At 52.5% G+C, this 16,967-nt stretch overlaps 6 protein-coding genes across 6 annotated transcripts; 3 read left to right on the top strand and 3 right to left on the bottom strand.

The window, feature by feature from the left end:
• Window positions 1-1,880: 1,880 nt before the first annotated feature.
• On the top strand, window positions 1,881-2,671 carry J4E83_003771 (uncharacterized protein; the record flags this gene model as incomplete). Its single annotated transcript, XM_049330704.1, has 2 exons — window positions 1,881-2,130; window positions 2,178-2,671. 2 exons carry the CDS (start codon window positions 1,881-1,883, stop codon window positions 2,669-2,671), a joined length of 744 nt encoding a protein of 247 aa, XP_049190121.1.
• A 2,009-nt stretch (window positions 2,672-4,680) lies between these two features.
• On the bottom strand, window positions 4,681-5,289 carry J4E83_003770 (uncharacterized protein; the record flags this gene model as incomplete). Its single annotated transcript, XM_049330703.1, has 2 exons — window positions 4,681-5,073; window positions 5,281-5,289. The coding sequence occupies 2 exons, from the start codon at window positions 5,287-5,289 to the stop codon at window positions 4,681-4,683; spliced, it is 402 nt and encodes a 133-aa protein (XP_049190120.1).
• Window positions 5,290-8,112: 2,823 nt separating this feature from the next.
• Window positions 8,113-9,371, top strand: J4E83_003769 (uncharacterized protein; the record flags this gene model as incomplete). The annotated part of the gene is made up of 3 exons (XM_049330702.1): window positions 8,113-8,306; window positions 8,357-8,788; window positions 8,840-9,371. 3 exons carry the CDS (start codon window positions 8,113-8,115, stop codon window positions 9,369-9,371), a joined length of 1,158 nt encoding a protein of 385 aa, XP_049190119.1.
• A 285-nt stretch (window positions 9,372-9,656) lies between these two features.
• On the top strand, window positions 9,657-10,829 carry J4E83_003768 (uncharacterized protein; the record flags this gene model as incomplete). The annotated part of the gene is made up of 1 exon (XM_049330701.1): window positions 9,657-10,829. The coding sequence occupies one exon, from the start codon at window positions 9,657-9,659 to the stop codon at window positions 10,827-10,829; it is 1,173 nt and encodes a 390-aa protein (XP_049190118.1).
• A 140-nt stretch (window positions 10,830-10,969) lies between these two features.
• On the bottom strand, window positions 10,970-12,507 carry J4E83_003767 (uncharacterized protein; the record flags this gene model as incomplete). The annotated part of the gene is made up of 4 exons (XM_049330700.1): window positions 10,970-11,320; window positions 11,372-12,239; window positions 12,303-12,429; window positions 12,477-12,507. The coding sequence occupies 4 exons, from the start codon at window positions 12,505-12,507 to the stop codon at window positions 10,970-10,972; spliced, it is 1,377 nt and encodes a 458-aa protein (XP_049190117.1).
• Window positions 12,508-13,122: 615 nt separating this feature from the next.
• Window positions 13,123-16,225, bottom strand: J4E83_003766 (chitin synthase I; the record flags this gene model as incomplete). The annotated part of the gene is made up of 5 exons (XM_049330699.1): window positions 13,123-13,137; window positions 13,199-14,636; window positions 14,687-15,804; window positions 15,872-16,071; window positions 16,207-16,225. The coding sequence occupies 5 exons, from the start codon at window positions 16,223-16,225 to the stop codon at window positions 13,123-13,125; spliced, it is 2,790 nt and encodes a 929-aa protein (XP_049190116.1).
• Between the last annotated feature and the right edge of the window lie 742 nt (window positions 16,226-16,967).

Raw genomic sequence — 16,967 nt, 5'->3', positions numbered from 1 at the left:
GAAGTGTCGCACCTTCTGCGGGATCACCGCTGAAACCGTTCGCTTGAGCTCTGACACAGCTCACTCTGCGAACTTCATGGGTTTCGAAACGGTTGTCACTGCGAAAGATTCTCCGCAGTGAGTCCGCACGGCCTGTCACTCACCTGTCTAAACGAAACACGCCGACCGACTTCCTGGTGGCGGCTGCAACGTCGTCCCGCAATGCACCACGAGTATGCTCGCTAGCTAGACGGGTGTGTCACCAGCTTACGGTGGATGCGAAAAAGAAAGAAGACTAATGTCGCTGCTTCCATAGCCTTGCAGCAGGCTAATAAGCCAACATTACCCCTCTTTTATTGCCAATGAGGCCATGGCATTTCTCCGTCAGACGATTAGAGCGCATTTTGCGGCTCGTGGGTAACCTGGTTCTGGGCTCCAGGGTTAACGGCTTTGCTGCACACCTCCCACACCCGTGGAAGTTTTGCGGTGTGCGCGTGCCGGTATCGAAGACGAAGGGCAAGCTTCCAGGCTTGGGGACGCAGCCCCTCACTTACACCAACATCGCGATCTAGGCGTAAGGAAACAAGTCCTGTCTATTTTGGATAGGACGGATGCTCAAGCTCGCACATAACGAGCTTCAGATTCGGCAGATGCGCCTAACCGAAGCTGTGCGTAGCATCGGTGACTTTGCGGAAGCACACCTGGGCATGCAATGAGACGAGCACGAGACCCACGCCGCATCTCCTTCCGAAGGCTACCTGAGGACGCCTTTCCAGAACCCACGGTTGCCGTATCTTCCGTTAATCTCTGTTGAGTACCCAGTTAATTAGCCAACATTTGGGCTTGAAGCGGGGCGTTCGATAGTGCGTGCATGCCGCTATCGGGTCATTTACTGACTTTGTTCGGCCAGATCAGGTCATTTATCAGCCGTGCGATGCGTGGCGTCTGCAGCGCACAGGCGGCGGGTGAAGGCCAGGGAGGCCTGGGCGTTGTGGTATCCAACCTCCCGTTCGAGCAAGTGCAAACCCAATCCCCAAAACTGTGGGCACTTCTGCCGACGTTTGGTGTTCGTCTGGAGGGCCTGATGCTGAAACTAAAGAATCCTTCGTTGGACGTTGGTTGACTGTGACGAGCCTGAGCCAACTGCGCCGCCTCCCTAAGGCAGAATCGAGGTTTCGCTGTCAGACATCGCGATGAGCGTGGAGGCCATGTCTGCAAAAACCAACGTTCACAAGACTTGGGAGCGCGAATGGAGGCTCAACACGAAGATAGAAGAGCGCCACCGGAATGCGGCTCACTAGAAGGCAGGTAATGCCCATCGTATCGCTCGCCCATCCCTGCCTTCTCATCGCAAGATTGCACGTATCAGCGCTTACAGCAGACACAAGCCTTTTAGCCAGATGCCGAGAGCGGCAAGGTGACATGCGGAAAGCGGATTACCCTGAGACGCTAAAGCCACCTCCAGGTATCACCAATTTGGCGTGCATATCGCTTCAAGGATAATAGTAGGAAATCTGGTCAGGATCATGGTCCGTGCCGATGTACCTACACATGGCGGCGCATGCGTGCCCTTGCCGGCGGGCCTGTCTAACGGCCAAGCGCGAAGGTTACAGACGAAAGTATAAGTCTGTCGAACCGCCTGGTCTAAGAGGTAGTGTAACAACGATACCAGCCTCGAGTTCTCCACGCTAGCAAAGACTAAGGGACGTCACTTCTATTTTGATATCATCGATCACTTCATCGCTCCTCTTGCATTCGGTCGCAGTACATCTTCATCGCTCCTCGGTCGCAGTATATATACCAGCCTCGCATATCGCATTACCAACAACACTTCCTCAACCTTGAGTATCGCATTACCAACGACACTTCCTCATCCTTGAGTATCATCATAACCAGTTATCATGCTCTTCTCTACCATCACTACGGCACTGCTCTTTGCCGCATCTGCCACTGCAGCTGCCCTACCAAGACCTGCCAAACCGCAATACGCTCCCGCCCGTAACCTCAACAAGATCGCCAAACTCTTTCCCCAGAGCGCTCTTCAAGCCCCAGGCGACTTGGATCTCAAGTACGTTGTGCTCGGCATCGGCACACAAAATTACACTTGCGGTTCTGATGAGAGCGCGGCTCCTGGTACTACTGGCGCATTCGGTAAGAACCCACTCAACTTGACAGGAAAGGAGCTAACAACCACCAAGCCACCCTATACGATATCGGTACGAAGCTCAACGACGAAGCATATGCCAAGTGGAAGATTCCCTCTATCACCCCTCTCGCACTCTCACTGTACGAAGTGGCTCCTGGGCTAGTCGACATGAGCCTCCGACTCCAGGGCTACGAACATATCACCGGTCACCACTTCTTCGCCGACGTAGAAGGAGCGAACACACCAACATTCGCCTTCGACAAACTGAGCACGCCATTCCCCATGACCCAAGTGGCCAAGATCAGCAACGTCAGTGCACCATCGTACGCATGCCCAGGCAAGAACGGTCTACCTGCCGTCGACTGGCTATACCTACAGCACAAGACTGGCATCACTCAGGGAGGAATCAACACCGTCTACCGTGTCGAGACTGCCGGTGGTAACAAGCCTGCTACATGCAAAGGCATGCCAGCCACATGGGAAGTCAAGTACGCTGCGCAATGTAAGTATACCCGAAACACCCACGCAGCTAGAATAGTCCACTAACATCTCACAGACTGGGTCTATGGTCCCAAGTAATAAGCGCCGAGCTTGCGACGCTCGTTTCGAGTCAGTTACGAACACTACCATTTTCTCATGCCTTCTACGATCTTTCCATAATTAGGTTAGTCGCGCGCGGCTATTTTCGTCCCGCAAGATCTACGGCAGGGCATGGATTTTCTTTTCTTGTAACCTTTCATTTCATCTCTTACATCTACGATACCCTTTGGTTTTCATGGTTCACACGACTGTGTGGGACTTCGTTGTTACTGCTGGGCATCGGCATGGCTATGGGCGTTTACGTTTTTTTGCATCTGGTGGCTATAGTGCACAAGGATCGGGTGTGTCCTTTGGTTAATTCTAAAAGCTGTTCGCTTGCATTGCGCTCGCAAATACTAGAACAATGGTAGTTCTCTTCATGATGTTCTTCATTGTACGATGTATCCCTTATGCGAGATCAATGACAGTATCGCGAAGGGCCTGTATCGCTCGCATCTCATCATCTCTCCTTGGAAAGTGCCATGACTGTGCCCAGCGAAAGCTGACTGTAGCAAAGTGGAGACCACGTCAAGAGACATCGCCATCCCATCGTCACACAGCCAACACGGCACATTCATAGCCGCACTCCACCAACACGGTCTGCTGACATCGACCAAGTACCGCGCTACATACCAGACCCACTAACCACGTTGCGGCACAACTCGCAGCATGCGGCACAGTAAGGCGCGCAAGGCTGCTTGCGCTACGATCTCCACCCCATCTGACGTGCGATGCTGCCAACCTCTCATTTACCTACAACACTAACAATACCCACTACCAACTCTTCCCCCAAGCCCCCGATATCTCTCACGCGCCTCCTTCGTACCAAAACCAAGAAAGCCTTACCCCATTACATGACGTGAACCACTCGCCCAGCCTTACAGCCCCTTCCGTCAGCCATCATTACGAGAACTACGTTCGAGTATCTGATTGGATGCAGAATATACGACACAATGGTTCGTACTACTTTGGTGGCTGTGGCAGCGGGTATTTGGCTTGGCAAAGCGGGTGTGGATGGTGTGGCACAAATCTGGTTTGACGGCGGCTACCTAGGGTCGTCCGGAGTTTTACTACTCGGACGCAGGACGCACATGTACCTTTAGCGTAGACACTATTGGTAACTTGGTACTGGGAAAAAGAAATCGAAGAAAGTGGGTACGGGAATTTGGCTTCCGTGCCAATGATGTGGCGTACCTGCATCCGGGACGATGCCAATGTATTTTTTGTTTGGATCTTCATTATGTAGCTCGAATTCATTGCACCAATGTTCACCTCTGGTCTGCCTTCTCTGTGTGTTGGACAGTCACTTCTCTTGTGCGCATGATGCCCTTCCAAGTTCTCCATGTCATCCAAGGTGCCAGTCGTTGTCAGAAAGATCAGTCGACACTACCTAGGTATAGAGGGTTTTGCTGAACTGCCAATCTTCTGGTCACATATGATGCTTGAAGGGCTCGCGCTATTCTTGAACCTTGGCTTTCGAGTTGTTTGGACGCTGCGATGATATTTATAAGCATGTGATCGCTAGAAGAACGGAAATTGGCTGTCTTATTACAAACTTTAGTACTGTTGCTCGATGCATTCGCTTATGATCTCCCAAAAGTCCATGCATGGAGTGCAACATGGGACTAGGTTGTGCAAGATTCAGTGTGTCATGATTTGTTTAAAATCTTGGAGAGTCTGACGACACTGATCTGTCGTGTGTGATGAGCAGAACCGTGGGTGTAAACTTGGCGAAAACTTCCACCAAATCCATAGCCATCCATTCGGACGTTAGTCATCGACCGTCAGTGATTGCGCTGCCAATTTGGATTGCGTTATTGCTTTCGTGTATTGTAGAAGACATATGAGACAGTAGGTATAAACACTAATCCTCAGTATATAGTACAATCGTTTTTGTCGTGGTTGTCAGGGAAGGCACAACTTTCCGGTCAGTGGCCTGGGAAGCCCCTCAGCCTGCGCGCACCCGATCTAAGGGCTCAGACCCTGCAATTGGTCCCCTCATTGTTGATAGTCACCTCTGTTGTGCATTTGATCTGCTTCGAATCGTGTGAATGTCCTCCAAGAATGTAGTCCTCACTTCCTGCGCGCTCTTCGCTGACAGCATAGATCTCATTCTTCCCGCCTTGTGCCGATCCTGCAGTCGCCCTCCACATCTCATATGCCTCGGTATCAGCGTTTTTGTCCGTCCGTGTACCGCTCAGCGTGGTCAAGATCGATTTGCGAGGTCTGGAAGGTGGTGCGCTGCCAATGGTCCTGGCTTTGTCGCCGTCATGGAATTGATTGTACTGGTTGCTGTTCGTGGACTTGCTGATCTTTCGCAAAAGTGGCTTTAGCGTGGGTATTGAGGCGGCAATGATTCCAACATTGAGCTGAACACTGAAAGAAGAAGTCGTTAGCACTAGCTACATGCAAGCGTAGTTCATCGGGAAAAGTATACTTACAAGCCCCAGAATCGTACATTGTTGTTGCTGTGTGTTGTGTTAGTCAAACAGCCAGTCAAACTTGAAGAATCGGGGTATCACGCACAAATGCGAGTCGTTGTCTTTGACGATGGTGAGTTGATATACCGTTTTGACAATACCCATGATCACCGCACTAAAAGACAGTGAGCAATGGAATGCGGGCAATGAGTATATGATAAGCTTACACATAGCCTAAGCTGAGTACAGCTATCAAGCTGATTCTCGTCCGTGAAGACATCTGGAGATTCCATACGATAGGTATGGGCAATGTGGCGAAGCAAACATCAGTGAAGATGTTGAAGGCTACCAATGTATCAGCCAATGGATCTCGCACCGTCGCAATTGCAGTCTTACCTGAGTTTGCTATTCCAAAGTGCATGACATACTTCAACGGATAGCAAGTGTGTGCGTACTTAGGATCCCAGAAGCCAGAGAAATGCTTGCAGCGTACGAAGAAGGTAAGCCAGGCGAGAACGGTATAAAAGATGACAAAGCCTAACAGCATCTTGTCAGACCTATACACCATGGAAGCGCCATACAGCAGCCAAGAAACTCACCAATCAATGCCCAGAGTGTGCGTGAGTACCATCTGTGATTGCTCAACCGGAGTAAGAAGAAAGCAATGGAGATTTTCAACAATCCGAGCGCGCCCATAGCAGAAATGATGCTCTGCCAAAAGGCGATGTGGTCCCAGATTCGTCTATCATCTGGCGAAAGGGTTGCGGTGTGTCGACCAAGACCGTAGGGCCCTTGCAAGAAGAAGCAGATCCAGCCAACCAAAGCTCCAAGCTATCGGAGTGAGCATTGCAGATCAGTGATTTTGAGCAGAGAATAGTTACTCACAGCAGCTAGGACGATCACATAGTCATCTCGTCCGGGCGATTTAAGCAGGCCTATGCGTGCATAAAGACGAAGACCGACGCTGATCAGGGCGAGGATATGGAATACACCAGTAAGGGCGAGGAAACGAGTAAGGTTGCTTTGTGCCGCCCATTGAGGATCTAAATCCGCCTGCGATGATGGTGCAGTCATGACTGCATAGAAAGAATATGAGAGGCCGTCAAAACATCCGACTGGAGAACGACGAGATGCGGCCTTGAGGGCAAGGCTGTGTTAAAAGCGGTTCAAGTAGGTATGCAACTTGACCACCAACCACAAGCTCAATTAAACTCCAGGTCTTCCCGCCTCGCCGCTCGTAGCGAGGTAGATCTAAGGTTGGCGTCTATAGGATAAAACGGCTTTCTATGGAACATCTAGGGGTGACTACGCCGCGGCTTCGCATGAAATCACCATATGACACCCAGGTGACTGGTTCCAGCTTCCTGAACCATGAGTTCGGGGAGCAGATGCCGTGTATTTGCGCCAATTCGCCTTCAGGATTTCGGAGCATACCCTCTTCACGCAGTTGGTTTCTAATCGAGAGCCCAGCAGTATGGGTCAGAAAACGAGTACTCCTTCGGCGATGGCCAACTTCCGTTCGCCACCTCGCGTGCGTTGTATGTACGTTTTGCGACGGAACAACCATGTCACATTGGTGATGTGATTGGCGGAGGCACACTCGCAGTAGCCTGATCCCAGTTGGAGTGTCCTCGGAACCGGCAACAGGTAGGTTAAATCTCCTACACCCTAGCGACGCCGCGATCCTTCACAGCCCATATGTGGTACCATATCCGAGAAGACATTATCAGAGGTCCTAGTACGATAGTAGAGCCTGGAGCTGTTGACATGTAAGGGGTTCGCGTGTTCCCGTGGAAGGATTCATGGAAGACTCGAGTCGCTCTCTTCGGGAGTTCTACCGAAGAAGACGAATGCCACGATTCCTCTGCATGTCGACTTTTGCGCTCCTTATTGATCATCCTAACATTGATATGTGAAGGTACCGGAGGCGGCAGAGCGAAACAGATAGTATTGCAGAGTGAGGCTTCGGAACCTCGGGAGAATGGCAATGTTGCTAGTGTGCCGTCCCACACGGGACGCGGCGTTCGAGGCGGTCGAGCCGCGACGCACGATCCAGCTGGCGCTCACGGCTGCGGCGTAGCTATCTCACCACCAGGGCACCTGCAGCATCTAGCCTCTGTGGGACGACCCAACATGTCGCCGCGATCCTTTTCGATAGAGTGGCCCGCTCGCATAGGATTCGGGAATTTCGGAATCTCAGCGTCAACACATGGAAAGATCATCCCCCAAACCCTTCATTCCCTATGTATACAGTAATCACAAACCTGCGTCGGTACATAAGATCTTCCGACCACGTGTACCACGTGTGAGCAATCGATGTCGTGCTCGCAGCTCATGAAGCCCACGAGCATGTTACCCGTGCGTCGATCCTGCGAATACTCGCTTAGCGACGGTGGGCCTCTCTCATTCAGCAATGTCCTTCGCATTGAGAATCACTTTCCCGCACGGCAAGTAGAGAGAATCCGAGAGGATCACTAGGTGGCTTCTACACCTCGAACAGGCTTACATGATCAAGACCAATCCAGCGAGCTCACAGGTACATGCCACTTCGAAGACCAAGGGATGGTGTCTTGCAGATTGCATCTGCAAACCCTTCGTACCTCGCAGATCACACCCACCGGCTCATGCCACTCGGGAATACCACAATTGGCCTTTGCGCCGCACAGCACACCGGGTTTATGCTAACTAAGGCAACCAAAATCCTCAGCTACATCTAGAATGTCGCCCGTCAGCGACCATGACTAGCAGTCCTCACCTCATCCGCAGGCTCCAGTCGAGATAGCCTGTGGTCGCCTCTTCGGCTATAAGTGTCCGACCCCAGTCTCTGCATGCGTCTGTAGAGCTTTGAGGTGCTCCTCGGTGGCGCGGTATCGGCAGTCAAGCATATTAAAAGGCATACCCCCCACCACACATGGACTTTCTCATCGCTCAGCCAAGCAACGGAAGTCGTTCTCAATTACCCTTCTCGTTCACTCAACGTCAAACAAGATGCGTCTATCCGGCCTTCCAACTGCCCTTCTGGCATTCGCCGGTGCTGCCCAATCTCTAGCAGTTGAAAAGAGGGACTTGCTTTCGGATCTTCAGAACCAGGCTCTTGAAAACCTCAAGGCTGCGGAGAAGAATGGTACTCTCGAGAAAAGAGGTAGCTGCTCTATCTTCAATGCTTCTGTTCGCAAGGATTGGTAAGAACCTCAAGCATCTCTTTGAGCAGTAAGACTAACACACGCGCAAGGGCTATCATGAGTGCGAAAGAGCGAAAAGCATACATCAGTGCCGTACAGTGCATGTTCGATGCTCCATCTCAATCCGATCCCACCCTGGTACCTGGTGCAAAGACTCGCTACGACGACTTTGTCGCACAACATATCAACCAAACGTTAACGATCCACGGAACCGGTAACTTCTTGAGTTGGCACAGGTACTTTGTACATGGCTACGAGAAGGCGCTCCGAGAAGAATGCGGATACAAAGGTTACCAGCCCTACTGGAACTGGTTCGCCCACACAGATGACCTGACCAAGCACCCTGTCTTTGATGGTTCAGCGACAAGCATGGGCGGCGATGGAGAGTATGTGAAGCACAATGGAAGTGCAGGCGGCAAAGGCACGATTGCGCTGCCTTCTGGCGCAGGAGGTGGCTGCATAAAGGATGGTCCGTTCAAGAAGTAAGTCCGGGATCTCAGCCCTATAGTATGCGACATTTCTAACAAATTCAGCTTGCAAATCAACCTTGGTCCCGTCTCTCCAGCAATGGCTGGCGAGGTACCCGTCAAATCGCCACTCGAATGGAACCCACGTTGCGCAAAGAGAGATCTCACCTCATACGCATCCTCCACATGGATGACTTTTGAGAACCTCTACAACGTCACCCTTGGAACGGCCTCCAAGAACGTTGGACGCTTCCAGGACGAGCTCCAGGGACGTTTCCCTGACGGCTTCCTCGGTATGCACGGCGCAGGCCACTTCGCAATTGGAGGTGACGGCGGTGATGTTTTCAGCAGCCCCAACGACCCTGCTTTCTTCCTACACCACGCAATGGTGGACCGCGTATGGTGGCTCTGGCAGGCGCTCCATCTCGACCAAGCCAAGTCCGTTGCTGGCACCATCACCATCTTCAACCAGCCACCCAGCCGTGACGCTAGGCTTGACGACCCTATTGAGATGAACTACCTCAATCTGGACCCTACAACTATCGAGGATATGATGAGCACACTAGATGGAGAGCCGCTGTGCTACATTTACTTGTAGAGCGTCACCATTGTGGTGTATGTCTAATGAACAATTCTACCAATTCCAAAATACGCGAAATTTCCTGGTATTGGTGATGCTCGATGATCATGACTTGACCATACTGAGTGTATGGATGCTCAGAAATTGATAGAGCCGTGGACTGACTCGTACCTGTACCCACATTCTGCAGCCCGCTGATTGGTCCGATCACCACAAGTCATCCCCATCCGCTATCGCCATCCTACTAACACCCCCAATAGAATAAAACAACCTACCATTCCCTCCCCAAATGCCCCCAGAACCATGCCCAAACAGCCCATCACCATAATCGGCGCGGGCATAGCGGGCCTAACCCTAAGCCGCAGCCTTCTCCACCGCGGCATCCCCAGCATAGTCTTCGACAAAGCGCCTCCAAACCGGCGAGGCTTCAACTACGCCATCACCCTGCACTCCACCGCCTACAAGCCCTTATTGGAAATCCTAAATCTCTCGGACACAGCGTTCAAAGCCCACGTCGCCATTGACGCCGAAGACGGCGGCGAAGGCAAACATGGCGAAAACATAGACATACCCAGCCACGGCGGCTTATACGACACCTCCACCTCCTTCCGCGCCAACCGCGCGAAGTTCGAAGATTTGCTAGGTCAAGACCTGGATATCCGGTTGGGCTATTCCCTCCAACAAGTCAATAGCACGCCCACGGGACCGAGATTGCGCTTTGCCAATGGCGAGATGTGGGAGGGCGGGGAACTCGTCGTAGGCGCTGATGGTGTGCATTCCAGTATACGCAAACTGCTGCTGCCGGAGAAGTCCAGAGTGGATGTTTTGCCTTATGCTGTGTACTACGGGAAGAGGTGTATCATGCGGAAGGACTTCAACAGTATCTTTGGGGGCAGGGCGGAGGGAAACCAAGGGAGGAACGTTTGGCAGACGAACAAAGGGGATGTAGTGCTTACTGTTAATGTGGATAAGAAGGAGGATAAGAAGGTGGGGGTTAGTTGGATCTACTCGCGGAAGGCGCGTGGGGAGACGGATCCGCTGTTTAATCCTGCTAGGTCAACGAATGCGGCTGACAAGATACCTTTGGAGTTTTTCAAAGAAGTCCGCGCTCAGAAGATCTTTGGTTATCCTTACGCGGCGATGGTTGACGTGCAGAGTATGCGCAGCGATAGGATATTGCATTGGCTGATGCGGACGACGTCTACGCCGTTGCCTGAATTGCATGACTTGCTCGCGAAGAGCGGCGTGTGTCTGTTGGGTGATGCAGCACATGCAGAGCCTATTTTGGGAGGTAATGGAGCAAACGCTTCAATCATCGACGGCTTGAGTCTTGCGGATGCCATTGCGAGCGGTGAAGATGATGGTATATCGAATTGGTACAACGACCGCTATCCGAAGTGGGTGCAAGGGGCTGAAGAGAGTCAAGCAAACCTTGCGAGAATGCATGGGTCACTACGGCCAGGTGTGAACCTTTAAGTTGATCATATTTTGTAGCTAGAGAAATCTGGGCAGCCAAAGCCACCACGTACTCAATTCGCTACCAGAAGCATGCTGACACGCATTTTTTCACCCTTCATTCATACCATAGTCGCCTGTGTCGAGATAGATGAGACCGTTTACCAGCCGCCACCACCAGTCGCGCCGCCAGCATCACCCCAAGAAGCATCTCCACCAGCGGCAGCAGCAGTGTCGCCGCCAGAGGCATCGTTGCCCCAGCCACCACCGCCATCACCACCGTCCTCGGCAACCGGCTGCGGGCAGCGCTTGATGGTGTGACCCATCTCTTGGCAGTTGTTACACTTGACCTTGGACCAGTCCTTGGGCTCGGGGCAGTCGCGAGAGAAGTGACCGGTCTTCTCGCAGTTGCGGCAGAGGGCTTTGTCAGGGTTCTTGGGCTGATCACAGTCCTTGGCCATATGCTCGGTGGAGTCACAGTTTCGGCAGGCCCGGGCGGCAACGTTGGGACACTGTGGTCGTTAGCAAGGACTAGAGACGGGTTGTTAGACAAGTGTACTTACATCCTTGGAGAAGTGACCGGTCTCGTTGCACTTGCGGCACTCGACACCTTCAGCAGAACGAGGTTCGGGACACTCCTTGGAGTTGTGACCCTCCTGCTTGCAGTTCTTGCAGGCGTATGGGTTGATGCGCTCCTTGGGACAGTCGCGTGCGCGATGGCCGTTCTCCTTGCAGTAGACACACTGGATCTCGGGAGCAGTGTTCTCGCGCTCAGCCTGCTCTTGCTTGCAGTGCTTGCGTACGTGACCAAGCTCACCACAGTTACCGCACATCGGGACACCACAATCCTGGACGTAGCCACATGATGCAAGACGCTCCATGTTCTCGGCGGGATCTTTGGGCCAGCCTGTGGCCATCTTGGCGCGACGGGGCTTGGCAGAGAACTGGATAGAGAGGACGAACTTGCAATCAGGGTTACCGATGAGGTCGATGATGGTCATGTTGGGGGCGATTTCCTGCTCCTTGGCGATGAGGAAGACTGCAAGTCCATCTTCGCGGAGAGCTTCCTCGACGCCCGGAAGACTGAAGGCATCCATGGTAGCGCGAGCGTATGCCTTCAAGCAGACACGGAAGACATCGAGGTCCTTGGCTTTGGCCGCGTCGATGAGGGCGATCCAGGCAGCCTCATCATCCATCTCGGGGACGCCAGACCAGTTGACAATGCGACGGGACTTGCAGTTGACAGCACGGTGACCTTGTTGATCGCAAAGCTTGCAGGTGCCATCGAACGGGCGCTCGACACGCTCGTTGGTACAATCCGCCTTGTTGTGACCGACTTGGCCGCAGTTGAAGCACTCGCCAGTGAGGCCGCCTCCGCCGCCCTCAGGCTTATCAGGGCAGTCGCGAGCGAAGTGACCGGTCTGCTTGCAGCTATAGAATGTGTCAGTATCGTTACAGTAGCCAGGCTGTATGGTCGGATCGTGTTTTGCTTACATTCGGCAGCCGTCATCGCCAGCATCACCTCCACCACCGCCGGCGTCACCACCACCCCAAGAATCTCCAGCACCAGCGTCGGCGCCAGAATCATCACCAGGGGCAGGGTCCCATGAAGAGTCACCGCCTGTTGTCATGTTAGTACAGGCTGGGGGAAGTCGCGGTGTCACAAACCTGCAGTCGCACCAGTATCGTCCCAGCTCATAGCTGCGGTTGTCGGCGAAGCAAAGGTTGACGTCGAATTGAGCAGATGAATGCGATTGTGAGCGGAGATAGAGAGAACTTGAAAGAGGGAAGATGGAGTGTCGGGGTTGAAAAATTGGTGTTGTGGGCGCAACTGCTCTGTTGATATACGCGGCAGGCCCGTGCTGAAACTCAGCGATGACGACACAGGTGAAGGTGAAGCAGAAAGGGAAGATGAGTGTCGGCAAGAGGAAAGAGAGGTGTACCGCACACGGGAAGTCTCACTACATGCCAATGCAGTAAGAGAAGGTGAAGTGAGTACTTGGGTTTGAAGAGAAAGTAACGTGACGAAGGCCGCTTTGGGACGACAGTGAGAGAATCGCCTACCGAAAAGAGTAGGAGCAACGATGAGATCATGAACACGAGCATAGATGATAAGGCAAAGACATTGAAAGGCATTTGGCTCATGAAATACGTAAACACTCATCCTACACGCCAAGGTCGCGTGCTTTCCCAGAAGCTGGTATCATGTCATGAACCTCACAACGAAGAGGCCGAATGCCTTCACGGCAACATGCTTAACCCAACCCAGTACCTGAACTCCAAGTAATGACGTCAAACGTAGAACAATGACCGATCATACACCGCGGAACTAAGATATTGTTAGTATATGTTGGATAACCGTGACTGAATGTCTAATAGGTGTCACTTACCATTCGCACAACCAAGAACCACATGGCTCCAATGAATCTGAAAGCAGCCAAACCGGCAACACTGTACAGTACTACCGCCAAATAGATGGTGGCAGCGTCGTTCTGCTTCTTTTGAGCCTCGTCGGGACTACTGACGGTGAGCTCCAGGCCACCCGACTGCAGGACCAAGGCTGATAGACCCAAGTTGCAGAACATCCAGAAGAGCACGACACCAGATCGGAAACCCTTGTAGTAGTCTTCTTGCTTTTCGCTGGCTGATGGCACCTTCTTCTCTTCCTTCCACTTTGCGCTGAAGACGCGGAGTTCAGTCTCGTATTGGGTGTTGAGATCGGCATCGTCAGTTGGCGCCTGGATATCCGCTTTACCGTCAGCCTTGGTGGTGACTGAAGGAAGCTTCTCCGGCTTGTCGTCTCCTTTCGTACCCCAGGTGATATCGTGAGTATTGCAGAAGGCGTAGACGTTGAGAATGTTAATGTAGGTGGGTGTCATGAGCAGGTACTGGAAGAAAGAAGTGAACATGTGCCATGGGTCCAAAAAGATGATGGAGACCACTAGCCACATGACGTACGTCGACAGCAGTGATATGATCAATGTAGCAAAGATCTTATCCTTGAAAAGATCTGCCGCGTTGAAGCCGCCGTTGGTTTCGATTTGTCCTTGAACGGAGCGAACGGTGATGAAGATGGACGCGAACATGAGATATGCCATGATGATGCACCAAAAGTAGACCATGGACATGTACCACTTGTTGGAACCTTGGGGCCGATTCCCGAGTGATAAAATGAAACATGTTATCAGAACAGCAATGTAGAGCCACTCGAAGACGATAAAGAGAACTTTACCCGCGGTACCGAGTTCGTTTTGTAAGGAAGCAGTGAGGATGCGGAAGACCAAGAAGAAGTTACCGAGCGCGAACCAGGCGAAGATCATGCTGATAGTTTGGTAGACAAACTCAACGAGGAACATGGTTTTGCGCAAGAAAGAGTGATCGCTGCGGAAGATGTCGAAAGAGTGGGCCAGGGCGTAGACAGCAGCGAAGAAGGATCCGTTCAACCAACGACGACGTTGACTGATGAACTCGGCCATGGTGGTCGGTACATCCGTCTCTCCGGTAGCAGACTTGACGTACTGCAGGATCCAATGGCAGTTCCTCTTGGAGACCAACTCGAAACACAGAATACGGTCCTCAGCCAGGTACATGTTGGCTGTGAAGATACCAGCGTTGGCGCCGTGCATCTTCTCACCGGCAAAGTACTTCTCCAGTGGTCCTTGTCCAGTCTTGTCGTTCTGAAGCGCAACGTAACGGTAGGCCGAGAAAGCACCAGGAAGCACAGAAATGAAACCAAACGCTGATTCAAGAGGCTTGTCCAGAATGTTGCTCATCTTGTACTCAAAGTTCTGCGTCGCTACCAACGGGTTCAAAAGCTTCTTACCATGGCTGGTAGATGTTAGCTAGGACTTAGTAATAGGGTATGAAAGCAAGCTTACACCAACATGGCTTTGATTTCACCACAAGCACCTGCGCACATTGGCTCAAGATCGAATGCCTTCCATAGCTGGTAGACAGAGTCTTTGCCAGGCTTTGTACCAGCATCGATAAGCACACAGACATTAGGATCCAGCACAGCTCCAAAGGCCTGGAAGAACCATCTATGTGAGTTGATTTTCTTCTGGTTCTTCTCCTTGAGACAGAAGAGCATCTGTACTGGAGTGTTGCCCTTCTTGACACCGACAACACCCTTCTTGATGTCGAGCGTCATCTGCGTGGTGTACTCGTAGATATGGGCAGTCACATCCTTGCCGTTGACTTGCTGCTTGGCGATGCCGTCCTGGTAGACACCGAGCGCTGCTAGTACGGCGCGGGTCCGCGGGTTGATCTTGGCACGACCATCGCTGACGACGCAGACTACGATCTTCTTCCACGCGTCCTTGCCCCACGTCTTGCTGTTGGTTCGCGAGTTCATGTACTCAATGTTCTTGATGACACCAATCATTGTCCGCGCAAACAGTTCGTCTTCCTCGTTGTACATGGTAATAACGATGAACAGCTCGGTATGCCTTGGCTTTGCGAAAAGCTTCTGGCGCAAAGTGAAGCGCTCCGCGTCGAAGTCTGCAGGGTCGCATGTGGCGGCCGAGTAGCGCATATGGGTGAATTCGTCACGCTCTGGGGGCTGTGCATGCGGAACCTGGTTCAGTAACCGCGGTGGAATCGGGCAATCGAGCACCAAGTTGCCCTTGAACAATTGGACCTCCTTGACGGTCTTCCATCGCTTTATTGGGGCGGGGCTTGGTGTAGGCGCAGGTTCATCATGAAACGGGTTCTCTGGGTCCATGTCCTCTGGATCATGAGGATCTGGGCCATATGAATTGGCGCCGTGTATCATGGGTCTGTTCATATCCTCATCTTGCCAGTAGTGTGTTGGCTGTGTTCCGTAGCCCGCGCCTGGGCTCTCGTCGTGGTGTGGAGTTGGGTCGTAAGGCTGGTTGTAGTAGGCATCGTGATGCGCTTGGGGATCGAGGGAGTAGTCCGAGTCGTGTCGTTGCGGTCGTGGGTCGTAATCGTCGTGATAGTTGCCTGCTGCGTAGGGAATGTTTTCTACTGAGTACTGTTCGGGTGTTAGCCTGCTGATCTCGCTGCTTGACCCATATTGGTTCTCGTGGTGCGATACATACACTTGGTTGTAATGGCAAGCGGTCGCCGGAAGCTGCTGCTGGGTTGGGTCCCATAGGGATCTCGAGGATGCCCGAAGGCTGTGGTGAAGCATAGCGGTCTTCTAGTTGATAGCCACGGAGAGGCTGGCCTGGCGAAGGAGTCCGCCCGTTGTTTCTTCGTGGGTCCATCTCGTACGGGTCGTCGCTACCACCTGGTGCGCCTTGCAATACCGTTAGTCTGGCTGACAGCTGAGGCACCTCGTGGATGGCAGAAGGCCTGTTTGGCGGTTCGTGGAAAGTGTCAAGATCGACTGGCCGCAACCATGCGACCGCGAATCCGCTAGGAGGCTACTCACCTAATCGGTTGTATGACATGGTGGTGTGTTTCTGGTTGGTGCTGCGCCTTCGATCTTTCTGCGGCAATGCGACGGACGGCTGAACAAGCCAAAACACAAATACAAGGGGTTGCCCAGCGAAAAGGCTAAAAGATGCGACGGTTGTGGTGTGCTATCGTATAGGCGTCGAGGGAATAGCGACTGGTATATGCCCGTGTTTCAGATACGTCTGGTGCAGTTTGGTGGGTCGGAAACGCGCCGAGTCGGTTGCGTGGAGCAACGGCGGGTAGGGAATGATGTAAGAAAGCGCAAGTAACCGGCTTCTTCACAATGCGCGACTGGGGCCTCAAAGTCAATAGAGATGAAGATGCTGGGATTGAGTTCAGCAATGAAAGGCTCGCTCCTCGAGGGTTCGCACATTCACGTCCACCTGAGCAGCTGCCAAGCAAGCACTCGCTGCGCAATCGCGGGGAGCGCCACACTTCACAGCCCTGCTATTACGAAGCCCGAATCTATTTCCGTCAAAGCTTTAGGTTATCAACGGGTGTGAAAGTGCCGGAGATTATCGCTATCGATAGTTAGCTGCGAGTACATGTTGACAAGATGACATGGCGGTTGCTTCCTGTCGCCGTCATCTTCTCAGTTCTGTCAGTTTGCACCTGGTATCCCAGCAAGTCATGAGGCACATGCAGATGCGGCTCTAGCAGCTTCAACGACTTCGGCGACCCCACACAGCCGAAGTGACAAGTCATCTGCTCATCGCAAATGTTTGTTGCCGTAGT

The sequence above is a fragment of the Alternaria metachromatica genome (assembly GCF_023757995.1).
Source record: "Alternaria metachromatica strain BMP 0045 chromosome Unknown scaffold_6, whole genome shotgun sequence".
Taxonomy (NCBI): Eukaryota; Fungi; Ascomycota; class Dothideomycetes; order Pleosporales; family Pleosporaceae; genus Alternaria; species Alternaria metachromatica.
This window is presented reverse-complemented; position numbering and strand designations above follow the sequence as displayed.